Source organism: Hydractinia symbiolongicarpus, chromosome 10 (genome assembly GCF_029227915.1).
Source record: "Hydractinia symbiolongicarpus strain clone_291-10 chromosome 10, HSymV2.1, whole genome shotgun sequence".
NCBI classification, from domain to species: Eukaryota; Metazoa; Cnidaria; class Hydrozoa; order Anthoathecata; family Hydractiniidae; genus Hydractinia; species Hydractinia symbiolongicarpus.
The window spans coordinates 12124908-12143013 of record NC_079884.1 but is presented as its reverse complement, the minus strand read 5'-3'; the positions used below and the strand labels follow the sequence as shown (position 1 = coordinate 12143013).

Here is an 18106-nt window from a genome sequence, read left to right as displayed (position 1 = left end):
TGTTTAAAAAAAGACAATTTGCAATTGAATTTTCTTACTGCATATGTAGGAAAATATATCAGATTTATATAGCGTGTTTTCTGGTCTTTGTATTTTAACATCAGCTGCCGGTTTCCTTTGATCGGATATCTTTCTCTTTCCTCATGGACATTAAAAAAACCCCGCGGCAATTAATCATTCCAGTACAAGGTCGTTCCTTTCTAACAGTCTCAGTGTAGTATTTTTTAAGCATTTTGATTGTTATTTCACAAGGAATTTCAAGTTGTCTTATCACTTTAAATTCTTGAAACTGACTATTCGCTAAAATATATTTTCGTGAAATTTTTTGAAACTATATCTATTCGTGAAATTCAAAAAAATTGAAAATGGATAATATTAAACCTCAAACGCCAAAGCATTATTTAAAAACATTTTCTTTGGTATTTCTGCCTTAATATTATTAACTGTTGTATTATAAATTCTAAAAGCCAACTTCAATTACGTTGGCGGCAAAAGCATTTAGAATCTAGGCATGCATATTTAAATTTTTTGGGGTGCGGCTCCTGTATTTTTGCAGTTTTTGAAGTTAGGACAAATCACTTCCAAACGTCTGCTGATGGATAACATTTTTAGCAGCCAATAAATAGTTAGAAAACACTGCCATATTTAATGTCTGCAATATGAAGTATTTTTTAGCGCCGATGTTTAAGCGCTGCAAAACTGCGGCGCTGAATGCTTCAATAGATAGCAACCTTAAGTAAATTACTGATTGTTGTTACACACGAAATGTTTACTCTAAAAATATCACTTTCTAGATTCATGATAATTTTCGGAATGATTAGTAATTTGCACACTCCAAGCTTGTCAAAGTTCTCTTGTCAATGTTCACAGCCTTAATACTCGTGTAATTAGCTCAGATTCAAAATCTTAAACGGCACTAATTTTCGCTAACATCAGCACGCCCAAATTGGGCGGATTGTTCCATAATGCTAATAATGATTTTTGACGTTGGTTACTCGGCCTACACCGCAGCTAAAGTAAAATTTTACCACGCCATCGGCGACGCAGTAAGAGAGGTATCTCAGAAAACAAATATGCGGACAATTCGCAGTTCTTTAGCTTTTCTTTGACATGGGTATGTGGAATTTAAAATTTGCCTTTAATAAATCTCGTAATCAAGTTTCTTACTCACTTACTGGTCACATATCAGAAAGCAATATCAGAAACTCAATTTTTTTAAAGGGGCGTTTACTTCAAACATTATGCATATGTTGAATATCACTAATATTAAAACCTGTTCGAAATATCCAAAAAAAAAGGTTTACACCCTCCTTCCTTCTTTGACCCAAATTAAATATTTTAATTAAAAAGCGATCATAATTACCAAAAACCTAAAAAAAAGATTTTTGCATGATAAAACTATTCACCCAACGTCGTTTCCAGGGTTCTTCAACGCCTATGCATGCCGACTGCTTCATGCTGGGGAAGAGGTTGTGCAGATACTATACATTTTATAACCTAGTTAAATGCAACCTCGATCCCGGGCCTGTTTTTTTTATGAGGATGAAACGCGTACGTATCCTTGTATCATAAAACGCTACAGGCCCTGGTTCCGAGGTTGAGTTAGATGAAGTGGTGTTATTAAAATGGGGGTGGGGGTGGATAGTATTCTTTTAAATCAATATTTGGACTGTAGAAAGTTAGATTGTCTTGTGTAACAAATCCCCAATTCCCTAACTTTAGTTACCAAAAGTTTTGAAGAAGGAAAAAAGTTTTTAACTATGTAGTATATTTATTTGATTCCAAAATTGAAATACGAAATTATATACAATTTTCTTTCCTTTTTATACAATATATATATACAAACATATAAATTTTTGTAAGAAATATTTAAAAAAAATTATAAATGTTTTCTAAAATGACTACAATTTAATGGAACAAATTTTGGGGCTATTTAATGTGCGGTAGCCCCCTTTGTAGAATTTTGCAAAAATTTAATTTAACAAATACTTTATTTTAGCAGGAAATTTAATTTTGCAGAATGTGCAACATCCAGAAATTTAGTCTCAGCAATAATTTATTTCCTTAAGGATCACAAGATTAGCAAAAAGCTGAACGATATCCATTCATGCGTTGAGTTGTCAACAATGTAACATGACAAGTTATAAATTTAAAAAATGATGACTAAAGAAATTGTAGAAAAAACTAGTAAATCCACTAAAAATAAAACTATTTTCTATAACGTAAAAAATATTCAAAAACTACCTTATTTACAATTTGTAAATATTGAAATTTTAACATAATTTTAAAGCAGAAATGTTTTGAATCAAAGTCCTCGCGGGTTGAGTGTTTGTTATTTTTGTCATAAGCGATTCAAAGCATAATTGATTTTTTTTTTAATTCAGCGAGTATTTTCTTCTGGAACAAGTTAACAAATCTTTGAAAGCGTTTCTGTACTGTTTATTCATAACGGCGTAGATAAACGGATTGAGCGTCGAATTAACAATAGGTAGAACGTCAACAAAAAAAATGATTGCCCACATGCTGTTCTCACTGAAGCAACCTTCATCACATACTGCTGCCATTATGGAAAGTGTTGTTACTGGCAACCAACAAGCAACAAATGTTCCAAAGACCGTTGCAATTGTTTTGACGGCTTTAAAAACCATTTTTCGATATTGTACGACTTGTGAAGTCTTTGAAGAGCTTCGACGACCTACCGGACTTTTTGTTGCCGTCGTGCTGTATTTGTCAACGTAAATGTCTGTATCTACTGACCAAGTGTCACGTGATACATTTCCCCCTTGTTTATTTAATGTGCTGCTTACGATGGAAATACTGGTAAAAATTTCGTCGTCATTATTTATGTTGTTATTGTTAATGTTGTTGTTGTTGTTGTTGTTGTTATTATTGTTGTTAATTTTATTTAACATGATGTTGTTGTTATGTTCTTCATTACAGTACTTGTTGCTTAAAGTAACGGAATTATTGTCGCAATAAACTGTTTCGGATATGCTCCGAGCGTGGAAACGAGCGATGGAAAAAATTTGGTAATATAAAACTCCCATAATTCCAACAGGGATATAAAAAACAAATGCGTAGACGGAAAATATATAGGAGTAGTTATGGTTCATTAAGCATTGATACGCTTGAATGTGAACCGGTGATAGGTTGAAATCATCCCAGTTGACATTGGTTGCTAAGCCCCAAGCTATTCCATACATCCAAATAACGACGATCAGAATTTTGCTGCGACGTGACGTCATCAAGCTTGGGTATTTGTACGGATGCCGTAATGCTATATATCGATCCACCGTTACGAAGAAGAGATTTGTGATCGATGCAGCGAAGAAAGCGTTTATCGTGTTCATGTGAAACAAACACACCTTCTGTCCTGCGCAGAAGTACAAGTTGTGGTACGCTACGTGAATTTTTATGGGGATAAGAAATGCCCCAACTAACAAGTCACTCAAAGCGAGAGAAGATATAAACCAGTTGGTTATATTTTGTTTTAGTGCAGGTGTCTTTTGAACCGCTATTATGACGAGCAAATTACTAGTGACTGTTATAAACATAACAATTACCCAGAATGCAAAGTATACTATGCTTGATGACGTCATCGGTTGTTCGCACGGATCCTCGAAACAGTCCTCTTCTTTGAAGGGAAATGATTTATTCCGAAAAAAGTGGATAATATGGATGAACATTTCTTCTTCTGTGAGGTGAAGCCCTTCAAAACAATGACTTGTTGGTGACACAATATCTGAGATGTTTTTCGCCTTCGTCATATCAAATGTCTTCATCGCGTAGTTAACACAGCAAAAATTATCGAACATTTTCGTAAAAGTCAAATTCGTCATTTTAATAGTTTTACTGTATCTAAAAATAAAACCAGATATAGCTACATCTATATATATTTGGCATATGACACAACTTTTAACTAGAAAAATAAGAAGATGATAACAGACATTTGTCTGTACGTTTACTTCGAAACATAGCCAGTATTTATTAAGTCGTTGCAACGCGACATTCTTTGATTTGCAAACTATACAAACATACACACAGGCAGCAACTTCGTCCCAGTGCTCATGTTTGGGCGAAACCTTGTTAAAGTTCGTCCGAACTAAATAATTCCTGGGAGTGAGGTTACCACAGAAAGGTAAGTGTTGACTATGTATTAACTAGCAGGCTGGAACACATTGTGTATCTCTCACATATGTTGAAGGCTCCTCGCGTAGTATTGTAGCTATCATGGAAACGAGGCTAGTATGTGTTAAATATATATTATCGAATTATAAATATAAATAGTAAAGTAAAATAAAATAATAAATCGTAGAACGTAAAAATTTAAATAATTTAAACTTTTGTTACATTTAAAAATAAAAAATAAGCTTCAGATTTTAAAAGGTTGTATATATACAACTAAATTGTGTTTAACCTTAGAAGCTTACAAAACAAGCTTGGTAAGTTATAATTATAAATTATTATATATAATAAGGTAATCCAATTTCGTTAAAACAAATGGAAAATCAGCCAAATAACCACAACAAAACTCTTTTTATATTGACAGGTTTACCATGTTGAAACCACTTGCTAATTTTTTTTTAATTTTTTTAAATGTTTTTTAACAAAAAACGGCGCTTTTTAACCCACAATTTTTGCGCCAAATTACAGCCTTGATGCAAATACAGCGATTAAGGCTAATATAATCGTATATAATTTACTATATTCTCAAAAAAGGGCATCCCCTGTTTGTTTGTTTTTGTTTGTTTGCTTATTTTGAACACTTTGTCCTTGCAATGAAATTATATCATCTCTGCGGTAATTCGATGAATCAGTGCATTTTTAATTCTGTTTACAAATGGGTAATTGTCGGCATAGTGACGGCGCTCTCCGTCTTTGGTGACTTGACTTTGTAAATAAAGAAGTGTTGTAGCATTTCGCTGAAAGCTTTTCTGTACTGTTTGTTTATGATGACATAGATAAATGGGTTCAAAGCGCAGTTTAAGATAGGAAGTATGTCCACAAAAACAATAGTCGACCGTTTGTTAATGTTAGAGAAACACTCGATACAACTCGACAATATCAGAGAAAGAATACTAACAGGGAACCAACATAGAATGAATGTTCCGTACACTGTTGCTATAGTTTTCACAGCTTTAAATAACAAGCGCCTATACTGTATGACTTGATGTGACTTGGACGCGCTTCTCAGTTGCAACCGATCGTGAATTTTTGTTGAATGACCAGAATGGGAAAGACGACCAACTTCAGGCGACCATCTTGAAACTTCAAGCGAAGAAGTTGTGCTATGTCCATCGTTTTCATCGTTATTATTACTCACCAAGCTACCATTGTTTCTCGATATGCTACGCGCGTGATATCGAGCGATGGTAAAAATTCGAAAGTAAAGTACTCCCATAATGGCTACTGGGATGTAAAATACAAGAGAAAAAATAAGTAAAATATAAAAAAAATTTTGATTAGACATGCACTGATAATCAAATATATGACTGGACCGCTTTGAGATATCGTCCCATTTTAGATTACTCAGAAGGCCCCACGCGAACCCGTATATCCAAACCATTGCAATCAAGAGTTTACAACGATGTGACGTCATCAAGGTGGGATATTTATACGTTTTTGTCAAGGCTACGTATCGGTCGATGGTTATGACGAATATATTGGTAATGGATATCGAGAAGAATATTGTATCCGTGGTTGCATACATGCTGCATATCGTTTGATCCGCACAAAAATGTAGGTTGTGGTAAGCAAAGTGGATTTTTATTGGAATGATAAACACGCCAGCAAGGAGATCACTAACAGCCAGCGAAGTTATGAAAAAATTCGTTGTGTTCTGTTTCAAATAAAGAACTTTCTTCACTGTAATTATCACTAGTAAGTTACTTCCCACGATCAGTAGAAGCAGTAATACCCAAAACACTATATACACAACGTTTACTGGCTCCACTCCTTCATCACATGTTTCGACTATGTCACAATCTTCCAACCTGTACTTAGAAGCATCCATTTTAATATATCGTATAACTTTCGGGAAATAATCGAACCCATTTTCGTTGAAGCAGATACCGGTAGATTGATTTAATTCGGTAGCGTCATAGTTTTCCGACAGACGATTGATAACTTTGTAAACACAACAAAATTCTTGAAAATTTTCAGTAAAGTTCTCCATTCTTCAAAGCGTTTTTAACGGTATCTAAAAAACACAATAACAAATAAATTAAAGGCCTACGTTTTATCTGTTTCACTGCATTGATACTTAGTTCCCAGGACCCCTACTTAAAATCACACAAGTATTAGTTGTAACACAATGGGTACGATTTTAGTCATTTAGAAAGTGGTTTTAAAAAGTGTTTTGAAGAATAACAAAGCCTTCACGTCTGTTAAACATTCTATGACAATTTTTGAATAGATACGTTAAAGAACCTCTTAAAATTCCAAACATGTTTGTTGTTTTTATACGTGAGTGTTTTACATAATCATACCGATTGAGAAGCTGACAGATAAAAGTATGTGCCACTTATTTCTAACATAAGGTACTGTTGTACCGTTATATCGATAATATCATGACATATGGCTCATATAAATTTATATTGAATAATTAAATTAACAGCTTATATGATATTAATATATACAATTACTTTTATCAAGTATATCCCAGTTCTTTTTATTATTTTTCTAGTCCGTTTTTTCTCTTTGTTGTAAGTTTCATAATTTTTAGTTTTAAGGGATGCTCCTTATTATTGTAATTTGCCACATGCTTTATTTTTTAGAAAAAGTTTTTTAGAACAATTGGAGAATAAATTAGATTTTTTTTTGACGCTTTTATTCTATAATTTCTTTTTTCTAGAAGATGAAAATTGTGTGAAATATATTTCTCACGATACGTGGGACATTAAGCTTTGTATCTTTCTTGTTACTTTTTTATTCTGTTTGAAGATGTTTCGAATCCTGTTAAGTTAGAACAAAAAAAATCTTATCTAAAAAGAATAATGTTTTCAACCTCGTTCCCAAGATCTCCATGCCCCTGAGTCGTTATCACAGACCATTAAAACATCAAAAAGCCGAAATCCTCTATGAACGAGGTTGTGAAATTTTTTGCAATTAACTATTAACTGAATGTTAATTTTTTTTTCCTTTGCACTTTTTATTGTCCTCGAAATAAAAACTTTTCTCCCCTTTAATGGTCTCTACCACACGAAGCAGCTGTTCTGTAAAATACGCTCTCAATTTGAAGTGTCACTGCGTAAAAAACTTCAAGCTGGAGGAATACACACTTTCAACAAAACGTGAGGTTTGTAAGAAACATTAAATTTAAATTTTTAATATTATAAAAGAGACCGACAAAGTAGGCTTAATGATGAGGTGGTTACATTTTTTTGTTTCTTGGCCTTTTTACCGAATGTGTGTATAAAAAGTAAGGTCCTTTCATCACAGCACAGGCGCTTTTAGACGAAGAAAACATTAATTTTTAATTTTCTAATTCCATGCCATGACAGTGTAAAATTCTCTCTAACTTATGTGGAAAAACAGCGTAAAAGATTCTTCTATCAAAATAAACCAGTTTCATACATAGCCCAAAACCAGCTTTAAATAAATACTTTTATTTGGTCTTTACTTCCTAATTAGAGTTACAAAAATGAGGCTTGAACTTCTTCTCTATTCCTGAGAATGAATTTAGTTCTTTCTCTTTCTTCCCGCATGTAAAAAAGTATATTTATAAAAAGAGGGGTAAAAGAAAAACATTAAAGATCATGTTAAAATACAAGGCCACTAAAATCCTTTTTCGCGATAGATTTCATAACGTATAACAGTCTGAAAAGAAACAATAAAAACATGCTTGATAAATAAAAAACTGACAAATCCCTATGGATAAAAATAGCGTGGCAAGTATGGGTTACCCGCATCATATCAAATTATATCAAATTTTTTAATTGTTGATCAGTTTTTAATGATAAACACACCTTTCGGTTTTCATGTTTTGTTATTCACTTATGGATTTGTTTACTAAAGTAACAGTAGTGGAGTTTAACAAAAAACTTTCTTTCGACTGTCTGACCTAGGAGGCGGAGTGAAATTTTTATTATGGCTTTATATCTACAAAACAAATTGAAGCTACTATTTTTAAAACTCTATTATCTTCGTTACTTCCATTTTTGTGTTTTATTTTTTCATCGTCGAATCTAGCTCCCAGGGTCTGTTAAACTTTGCAGTGTTTACAGCGTGGAAAATCGAAAACAAAATAAAAACAATCAAACTTTTAGTTCAAATAAAAGAAAAAAAAGTTCGTTTATTGTTGGCAGATATTTTATCGTTCTAATATATTATTTTTTTTATCAATTCACCCATGAAGGACAATTTTGTTAGACTTAATTGTTAAATGACCTCTTGGCAAGAGGTCATTTAAGTCCTGCCCCAAACCTTAAATAAGAAGAAAACCTGAGAGGGTTATTGAAGTGAGGGATTGTCGAAATTCTTTTGCGTAACTGTTATTTTGTTTGCAAAGAGTATTTTTGTTTATCTTGGATACTGGATTTATTCTGTCTGTTTTCCCATAAGATATTCTTCAACTATATTCTATGAAGCTGTCGGGGTATTACCCAGTTAAAAATAAGAAAAAAATAATATTTCAGTATGTTGAGAATTTGTGAAATTGAAATTAAAAACAAACAAGCTTTTTTAAAGTTAGCTTTTAAAGTAAAACGAATTACGAAGCAGAGGTTCCGCTCATACCAACTGCCATCCCTCCCACAATCCCTTAACCCCCTCCCGTCAAAGCGAAGAAATAATTTTTCTTCAGATAAGTAGATAACAGATAATAAAAGAAAAAAGAAAAGAATCATTTAATATATACACAACGCTTTATAAACATAAATAATAAATTGAATAAATATCATACTTTATTAGTATCTGACAAAACTTGTCTTTTTACACCAAATCTTTAATTATACCTATAGAGAACTATTTCGTATTACGTGTATGTATTAACTGTTTGTATGGTTTGTATGAGAATTTTGCATTGTAAAAACATGGCGCCATTTTTTAATCAGAGGATCCTATCCAAAAAAATGTATATTTTGAAATTGAATAGATGATGTAGAGTATTGGTCCAAGTTTCTGCGTCACGTTGTGGAGAAAACAATTCTTTTTATGGAATAATTATGTTTCAAGCTGGATGAGGATGACATTAAATATCCCGGTCACAAAAGCCTTATATAAAATTAATTATAAAATAACATTTAATTTGATTAAACAATGATTGGAAAGGTTATAGACGCAATCACGGAATTACTATAGAAAGTGCGAGTTATGACTCTTTCTGCTTATCAAATGTTGTCTATTTCTTAGAGTTAACAATCTAGTTCCCAGGGTTTTTTTCTACGTTTGTGGTTACTTCTTTCGCGCCAGCAACAAAAAGTGAAAAAGAAGCTGTGAGGAGGACATAACTAGGGTGAAACAAAAAATTTCCTTAAAGCGAAGAGCCACTAGTAAGCAGTTTCAATAACGGTCCCAGGGCATTTTGCCTTTTTGATTAATTTGTTAGCGGCCGCTCCGTTATCTTGAGGACGAGGATGAAACATTTCACGTGGGAAGTTCAGATTAGCAGCAACGAAAGCAGGAAGAAATAAAAATCATGAGTTAGACGTCGATATCATTAAGCCGTGTTTACAACTATAACAAACTGTTATTTTAGAGGACTCGTAGAATAGTTCTGCCTTCCCACTATTTGTGGCTTTAAGTTGATTAGCTTTTCGCAACTTTAAAAACATGCTTTTAGCGAATACCAGTTTACAGTCATTCGAAGTTTTTTTGCGAATACAGACTATTTTGAAGATTTTTGGAAAAAAACCTCTCGATATGTATTTAAAAAAGCCATTCACAGTACTTTCATATTTCCTTTTTTAATTAATTCACGCAGACAAATTTTAGCAAATATAAATAAAAAATTTGCAAAAATTAATCTACTAGGCAATAATTCAGATATATTTATTTATTTTTTCTTTCCTTTTTTTAAGATTTTCTTAAGCTTTTACTTATGGATGCACCGTCAGTCTAAAACTCTGAATTTAGGTTTTTAAAAACGAGCCAAAATTGGGCACAATAAGTTCATATAAATTTCACCAGAAACTCACTGTTCCTAAAATGAATTCTATAAAGACACAAGACACAAATGAATGAATAAATAAATAAACCAAAAATTACCTAACAGTGGTAACACTACCGCTTATCTGGACAGTCAAAATTTAGGACGATGAAGCCAACACGAAATCTTTTCGATTTTTCTTTCAAACTACTAGCGAAACTAACGTTTTCTCACTGAGAAGCTATTTTTTTGATGTGGGAAAAGTTATTTTAAACGTACAATTTGCTGATTGGAAAAATATCGGCATTTTTAAAAAAAATATTCAATTATTTTCAACTTAGAGGAGTAATATAGGAAACAAGCGCAGAAATGACCGCTTCTCTACATTTAAGTTTTAAAGTTTAATGAGAGATTTTTAAAAACCAAAAAAGAAAGAAAAGAAGGAATATAACTTATCCATGATTTGACAAGGAATATAAAATTGACAAATGTGTAGTTCCTGTTTCGTTGTTAAAAACGGTCATGAATAAAGGTTAACTCTGAGCTTTAATACCATTTCGCAACCTCGTCCCAGACCTATTTGATTTTCGACATCGCTACGTTTCTTTCTGTTTGTTCAAGCGAAATTCTGCTGCCGGCTCGAATAAAAACGTAATAGGCAGAAAAAATTGTTTTTGAAAACTTTTCAAGATCGAGGAGGAATATAGCAATTTATCTAGACCAAATTACCTAGGAATGCCAAGCCTAAAGAGCCTGGGCACGAGATTACGTCATTGGGAATTTATACAGATGTTTTTTTTAACTCAATTAGTTCTGTAAATATAACTTGTTTGATCTGTAACACGAGATAAAAAAAATTCTTAAGGTAAAAAAATTACTTAAGAAAGTATAAAATTTTATTAAACTTTTGAAACAGCGTAACTAAATTTGTTTCTAGAAAGCAAGTCGACTCATATCTTTACGTCCATCACAATTTAACTTAAAGGAGAAAACACGCTCCCAAACTTTTTTTTTGAGATTAGCCTAAACAACTATGTAAAAGTGTACGAGTCTACACAAAAAAAACATGTTGAAGGTTAAACATAGATTTTGTATAAAATTTCAAAAACAAAATCGTAAAATTTAATGTTTTTTATAAGAAAGTTACTTTTCTACAAATAATAAGCAGAAGATCCAAACAGAAGAAATTCGAAGATAAACAAGCACACATGAGGAGGAAATGTATTTCATTCAAATGCAACCGAGTTTTCATTGACATGCAAACGAGATATGTTTTCATTGAAATGCAAACGAGATATGTATCTCATGTTTCCTACTGACCTGTTTGTCTTGGAGCAAGTTTCGTTCTTCTTCTCTCACTATGTGACACGAATTAACCTTTTACAACTCGAGTCAGCCTCATTTATTGCATTCCTGACAACCATTGAACAGAATGAAAACATCTACACAACAATTGTATCAACAAAATCAGAATGACGTCATCAAATTCGTCCCCAGGTTGTATTGTGACGTCACGTGCGCGGGTTTAGAAAACTTGAAAGCCACTTAATTCAATTTAAACAAAACTTTCTTTTAGCGCATTTAACTATTTGGGTTTTTTATTCCACGCCGAAGATTTTTAATAAACGAAGGAGGGTTAAATAGGCAATATTGTTTTTATAATATGAAAAAACTAATGTAATTACTAGTTAGAACAAAAAAAAAATGAAACAAAAATATATTCTTCTATAAGAAGTGCATGATTGGTAGTCGTGTGAGAAAGTATTATGAACTGGGAACTCTATGATCTAATAAAAGTTAGTGTCGCAGGTGTATTTGCAGTACATTTAAATTAACTCAATTATAGCGGTTGTTCTAATGAAACGATTCAGTTCCTAAAGGATGAATACAAAATAATAGATCTTTTCTCTACTATGCCAAGAACGATTGGAGTCTAAGTCGTATTGCTAAGAGAGGATTTAGCAGGATAACAACAAACGTTAACTTTAAATTTTTAGTTTCTAATCTCTACATAGGATTTGAAGGGGGAAATGAGGATCCGAAAAGAACTAAAGGATTTTTCACAATAACACCCTTTCCTTTTTCTCACACATCTTCAACTGTCAATCAAAAATTTGTCCAAGATGATATAATATATGTCCGGAAGCGATTACGAGCTCTTTAAATCCACTTATAAGTCTTGCACACCCTGTGAGAATACATTATCTTAATTTATTAATTTTCAGTAGTGTACCAAGGGCTGCCACTGGACTGCAAAAAAAATGTAAAAACTTACATAAACGCTGCCAAAAAATTGAACTTTCTTAACTTCGATATAAAAGCTTTTAACACGTAGCATTTTCAAGAGTCATGTTAGTCAGCGGTTGGTGATCGCCTTTAGAATATTTGTAATTTTTGAAGTACGCAAGCGCTTGGTAAGTAAAATGCTGAGAAAATACAAGCAATCCCCGGACACTAACCTAAACCTGCCACCACGAAAATTCCAAAATTCCCTGGAAACAAGGTTGGCACAAAAAGTATCGATTAGGCATGCTTTCTCTTATGCCTTCTTCAAACCAAAAAATGTGCAGCCTCATCCCCAGGGCTTGTTGCCTCTTTGATATCGAGGCCGGCGGCAGAAAACACACAATGGCTGCCGAAGGCACCTTGTGCTAATAGCTCCGTGCTAAGGACGTACAAAATTGCGATATAGGATGCATCTTTGGAAGTAACCTCGTCTCCAGGACGTTTTAGGATTTTAGGTTCCGTCCCTTGTGAAAAAACTTATAAAAGTTCTGGACACGATGTTGGTTCGAAAGTACAATTCTTCGTGGCGTTTTTCGGTGGGCTAACAACTAGTTATTTATAACAGAACGCGAAAACGAGGCTGAATAATAATACGAGTTTTTATTTCTATAAAAACCCATATAAACATATCGAATTATTATGGGTTGTTTTACCAGGGAACAAGTTGTTTGTAACCATTCTCAAAATAATTGAAATACAATTAATATTTTGTTTTTGGGTTGTTTCCAAACGGCTCTTGTTATGCTAAAAATAGCCACAGCTATTTTTATAAAAAACATTTATTTTCGTTTTTCTCAACCAGACGTGCGTCATGTTATTTACTTATCATTTTATTTATTTATGTTTTATTTGCAAGTATCATCATCTTACCAAAATCTAATTTTTCAATTATAAACAAAACACAATATTTTACATAAAAATTTTTATTTTTTGTAACTTTCAATTCTACCATTTTGATCTCATATCACAGACATCACCAAATACAGACGCTTATTCACAATACAATTTTTGATTTTGATAATATGCGTCTTGAGAAGCACCGCGCATAAGCATCTCTTCAAATTCCTCGTGACAGTTAAAAGAATGCTTAAAACAATGCGATAAAAAAAATTAATTTTTGCGAATCGACAATTCCAAACATTTTTTAGACAAATTTCCGTTATAGGGTCTAATCTCGATGCCAGGGCCTGGACCGTTCTCTGTTTTTTCATCTTCGTGTTATCAAAGGATTGAGGTAAGAAAAGACCTCGTAAAAATATAATCATTTTATTGACATATGGGCAAATAATTTTAACTGTTTAATTGGTAATCAAATTAAAACTTATTTATCAAAATTAAAACTAATTTCATTCAGTATGTCTGACTGTAAATACTTTTAGGAAAAGTATTAAGAACAAGACTTTCCCTCAAACCCATGCTTTTTTGTTATTACTCCTTCACCCCCATTTATTAAGACGTGGCAATGCTTGTCAACAAGGACAATGTCAACTTATTAATATTTATTTTTTCTAAATATTTTGCAAGTTAGCAGTTCAAAGTACCTATAGTACCAGCCTTATGGTTTTCAAAGTTGTGTTTCTAAAAAACAAAATGAAAGTTGTATAAAAGTAGAAATAAACCCATTTTCGTCCCCCAGAGCTCTTTGAAATTAAAACCCCGAACTTTTGAGTTTATCTTAAAGAGCTCTGGGGTGGATGAATGAAATAAACCCTTAGATGCTTAACCTTTTTTGAGGAAAACTTAAAATGTCTTCGTTTTTGCGACGTTTTTTCGTTGTATGTGATTTCTTACCACCTGCTGCTCATCGTTTGCGGTGTTGAAACTGCCAGCAGAGAAAATTAATCCTCTTTTATATAGACCTCCATTTTAATATCTCGAAGTGGAGTGGTCACGAGTTATGTCTAATAGATCGCATGTCGGCATTCCAACCTTGTTCTGACGCAAATGTGACTTTGTACGGGGTTAGGATTCAAAAGCTAACACAATTTAATCAAATTGATGTTTCGTGTTTTAAAATTGAAGAAGTATTTACTTCTATTCTTCAAAAAAAAAAAAAGAGAAGAAAAAGAAAAAATCACGTAACGCAATAATTAACTTATTACGATCACGATAAAGGAAAATTTTTTTGCATGCGTCACTTAAATTTTGTAAAACAAAAAAATGCTCAGATACTTTATGAGAATGGAGACACTAATCAGAAAATCGGTGATTAGAAACGTGGCGTTAAATTTTTAGTCAAAAATGTGACCAATTTTAAAAAGTGGATGGCGATTAAATACTTATTCAAAGTTCTGATTGGTGCTATAGGCGTTTATTAATATTTTGATGTGTGTGTGTACTGATGTTGTAAATACTTGACTTCATTCTAATAAAATCCAAAACGACTAATTCACACCTTTGCTGGGTGCATTGAATAAAGAGAATAAAGTAAAAACTAAAAAATAATAGAATTATACCAAAGTAAAAAATATTAATAATTAATTTTTCTTTTGTTATTACTTTTACTTATTAAGGATAGCCTCTTCTGTGGCACCGTTTTCGATGACAGTTTCAGCTACAGAAGGTATTGCGACAGATCAACGTGTTAGCCTTGTTTTTATAACTTCTTATATTTCGTTTTTCATAATACAACTTTTTTAACTTAACTTGACAAATGCCGTTTTCTGTCTATATATATACTAAAAATAATGTTCTAGAATGTTCTTTTCCGAAGGTTCCTATTATAAACAAAACAAAGGTCTATTGTTTAGTAGAGTTCGAATATCATGCGCTTAATCATTCTTCGAATGTTTTAGTTAGTTCGTTATGTCTACTCAGCGCTTTGAATGTTCCAGAATAATCTCGCGTTCAGAAGGCAACTGATGAACTAGACAACTGCCTAAGATATCAATCCTATTCTCATGTTAAGCGTAAGCATAATGGATCGTTTCACACTTTTATAGTCTCTGGCAAGACTCGGCCGGGGTTTGAACCCAACCCGTGTTGTAGGTCCATGTTCAACACACCGAAAGAATTGATTTTTTGTTACTACTATTCATGAACTGTTCCTTTTTTGACGTTTTAAATTTTGTGGGAGAGAGCAGGAAGCAACATACCAAAACAGCGTTTTTATTTTTGTTTTTTGTAAATTTTTGTAATGTAGCAAACTTTTGATGTTTGGAGTTTATAGGGTAATGTTTTGTTATCAGAGCGACCTGCTACTATATACTAAAGTAATTTTTGTAGAAACTGATTGTTGTATATTTGAATTGGACCCTAAAAACCTTTTTCACTATTCTCTATAAATTTAAGGGTTGAATGTAGTATCTTTTAAATTACTTAACGCAATACGCTAAAATATTGGTAAAAATATAGTAATATATATTTAGATTTCGCAACTTTAACTTTTTGAAATCATGCAACGTTTTGGTTACTGTTCAAAATTTTAACTGTTGTGTTTTTTCGTGCTTGATATCTTTCACACGACTTGAACGAGAGATACGGTGAATTCTTTTAAAGGCATAAAGCAGTTTTGAATGGTTTTTTCCCCTATTATACACAAAATCTGCATGAAAATAAGATTGTTTTCCTAAAATTGCATCTATATTGTGATCAAATTCGCCGCTCTAAAGAAATCGCACAAACTCTCTCCTCGTGCTAATTTATATGACAACTCGTTGCATATACAGTTAGGCAATAATTCAGCCACAACATTGCCTTAAATCTGCAAATTCTAAATGCAGTACAGTTAAAAAGTAATGTTAAGTCAAACACGGCTACTGATGTAATTTTCCAAAACAGAACAAAAAAAAAGAGATACTTAAAATTACAATTTAAAAAAATGGGTGTTTTGTAATTCCACACACAAACTTACAAACCGCGACAGCTTGTGACTCATAACATCGTTCCAACATCTCCAATTTCATCACTATCAACACAAGGGTGCTTAAAACCTATCCACGACGTAAAAACCAAAAGAAAACAAATATAACAACTTTTCTGCCAAAAAATCAAGACATGGTTTGTTTTTTAAATCGTATTGTCTTATAAAGATGTATCCTCCAGCCTATCCGCCATTTTTTATTGCTAATAAATGTCTTATCTTCTTATCTGTTTTTACCCGCCTTTTTTTGAGTAACTGTGTTTCAAAGTCAGACTACGCTTTTCGCGCGAAAAGTTGCAGCATCCTCGTCAGATTTGCGAAGAATCTCGGGGTAAATTTTTAAAGGTATTAAATTTTTCGTGTTTTCGAATTTTGCTCTAATTAAATCAGGCCTTGAAGAAGAAGTGATTGATTAAAACGGAATCTTACGGTCCTGGTAAGATCGTTTTTTTTTTGGCCTCACTTTCAAGTATGTCTCGTTTGTACAGATTATTGGTTTATTTTAACATGTGCCCTGGGTGGTTTCCAGAAATCAATGTACTAACTGGGGTACTTTTTCTGAAAGTTATAATTTCTGAAAATAATGGTGATAATGTCGAAATTTTAATTATTTGTCACCTCGATACAGTTTCAGGTCAAATTTAGTCCAAAAACTTGTTATTTATAAAGTTTGGTACACTGTGTTAAAAAACAGGTTGAACACGATGGGACAATAAAATTTCGTTTTTTGTGAAACCATTCGCTTGAAATATTGAGGAAAAATGTGGTTTCCCCGATATAGACCACGTGAGCTAATAACAAAAGGAGTAGCCAACCAATAAGAGTGGTCATTCTTTGCACACAGAAAATTATTTTTATCACTTAGCGGTAATCTTGTTCAACTTACTCTTCTGTTTTCCCATGTTTTGTCATGTTCCTAGGAATCCTGGTTGCCTACACGGAAGTAAAATGTCTGGATTTGATCAGGGTATGTGATTTAGTCACGTGATTTACCTGACATTGATCTTTAATTTTTATTTTGGAACAGTCACGTGTCTTTCGTTGATACTGCTCATATCAGGGTAAACAGATCTTGCTGTTTTCAGGTTCAACTCCATCTTGATTTCCATAAAACAAAATCCTAATATAATGGAACGACAAAGGAGTGTTGATATTTCATGAACCCAAACTGTAACATAATCTCTATATGGGCAGACAGTGTCAAAGTGACTGAGATGCGGTCGAAAATCTCATCAAGCTTACACGTCACATGTTTGCTTTGATAACGCAATCGTTAACGTGCTCTCATATCATCAGTTTCAAAATTTTAAAAATAAGACATTGTCTTGATGACCCAGTTGTTGAACTTACAGTTGAAAATATATATTTGTGATATTTTCGCTTCCTTTATTTTTTCATGGTTTGGAGTTGAACAGCTGATTAGAATCACGGTTTGGTGTTGTGTGAACAATAGAGTGGATATAGTTAAACTGCCAATTGGAATTATTAATTGACGTCAAACAGCCAATCAGAATAGGTTATTAGAGTTCAACAACCAATTGAAGTTCCACACAGATACGGGAATATTTCATAATGGCGCAAAAATTATCACAAAGTAGGCGGTTTTCCATGAATCTTTTTAAATACATTGAAAGTAATTCTTACCAGACTGGCCTCTACTAAAACTCATTAGAATAAAGTTTATTTAAAATGCGATTTAATATCTTCAATTATATTCGCACCATAAAAGTTTTTCTCTATGTTAATAATAGCCGTATTCTGCCTGTATGTCTGCAAGAAAAATTTGTGTGACACGAAATGCGACATACAAAGGACTAGTGGAGAGCCATTGCAATACATATTTAAGTTTGAATGAATAATTAAGAAACAGG

At 32.7% G+C, this 18106-nt stretch overlaps 1 protein-coding gene across 1 annotated transcript; it reads right to left on the bottom strand.

The window, feature by feature from the left end:
• Positions 1–1626: 1626 nt before the first annotated feature.
• Positions 1627–11565, bottom strand: LOC130612861 (uncharacterized). The gene is made up of 4 exons (XM_057434202.1): positions 11408–11565; positions 4839–6199; positions 4194–4242; positions 1627–4160 (listed from the first exon to the last, which is right to left on the bottom strand). Exons 2-4 carry the CDS (start codon positions 6173–6175, stop codon positions 2376–2378), a joined length of 3171 nt encoding a protein of 1056 aa, XP_057290185.1. The 5' UTR covers positions 6176–6199; positions 11408–11565; the 3' UTR covers positions 1627–2375.
• Positions 11566–18106: the final 6541 nt, after the last annotated feature.

Coding starts and splice junctions, on each gene's coding strand:
- LOC130612861 (XM_057434202.1), bottom strand. CDS start 6,175: ATGGAGAACTTTACTGAAAATTTTCAAGAATTTTGTTGTGTTTACAAA. Junction 4,243..4,838: donor ATGCCGACAATTACCCATTT/GTAAACAGAATT, acceptor AACACATACTAG/CCTCGTTTCCATGATAGCTA. Junction 4,161..4,193: donor GCGAGGAGCCTTCAACATAT/GTGAGAGATACA, acceptor CCAGCCTGCTAG/TTAATACATAGTCAACACTT.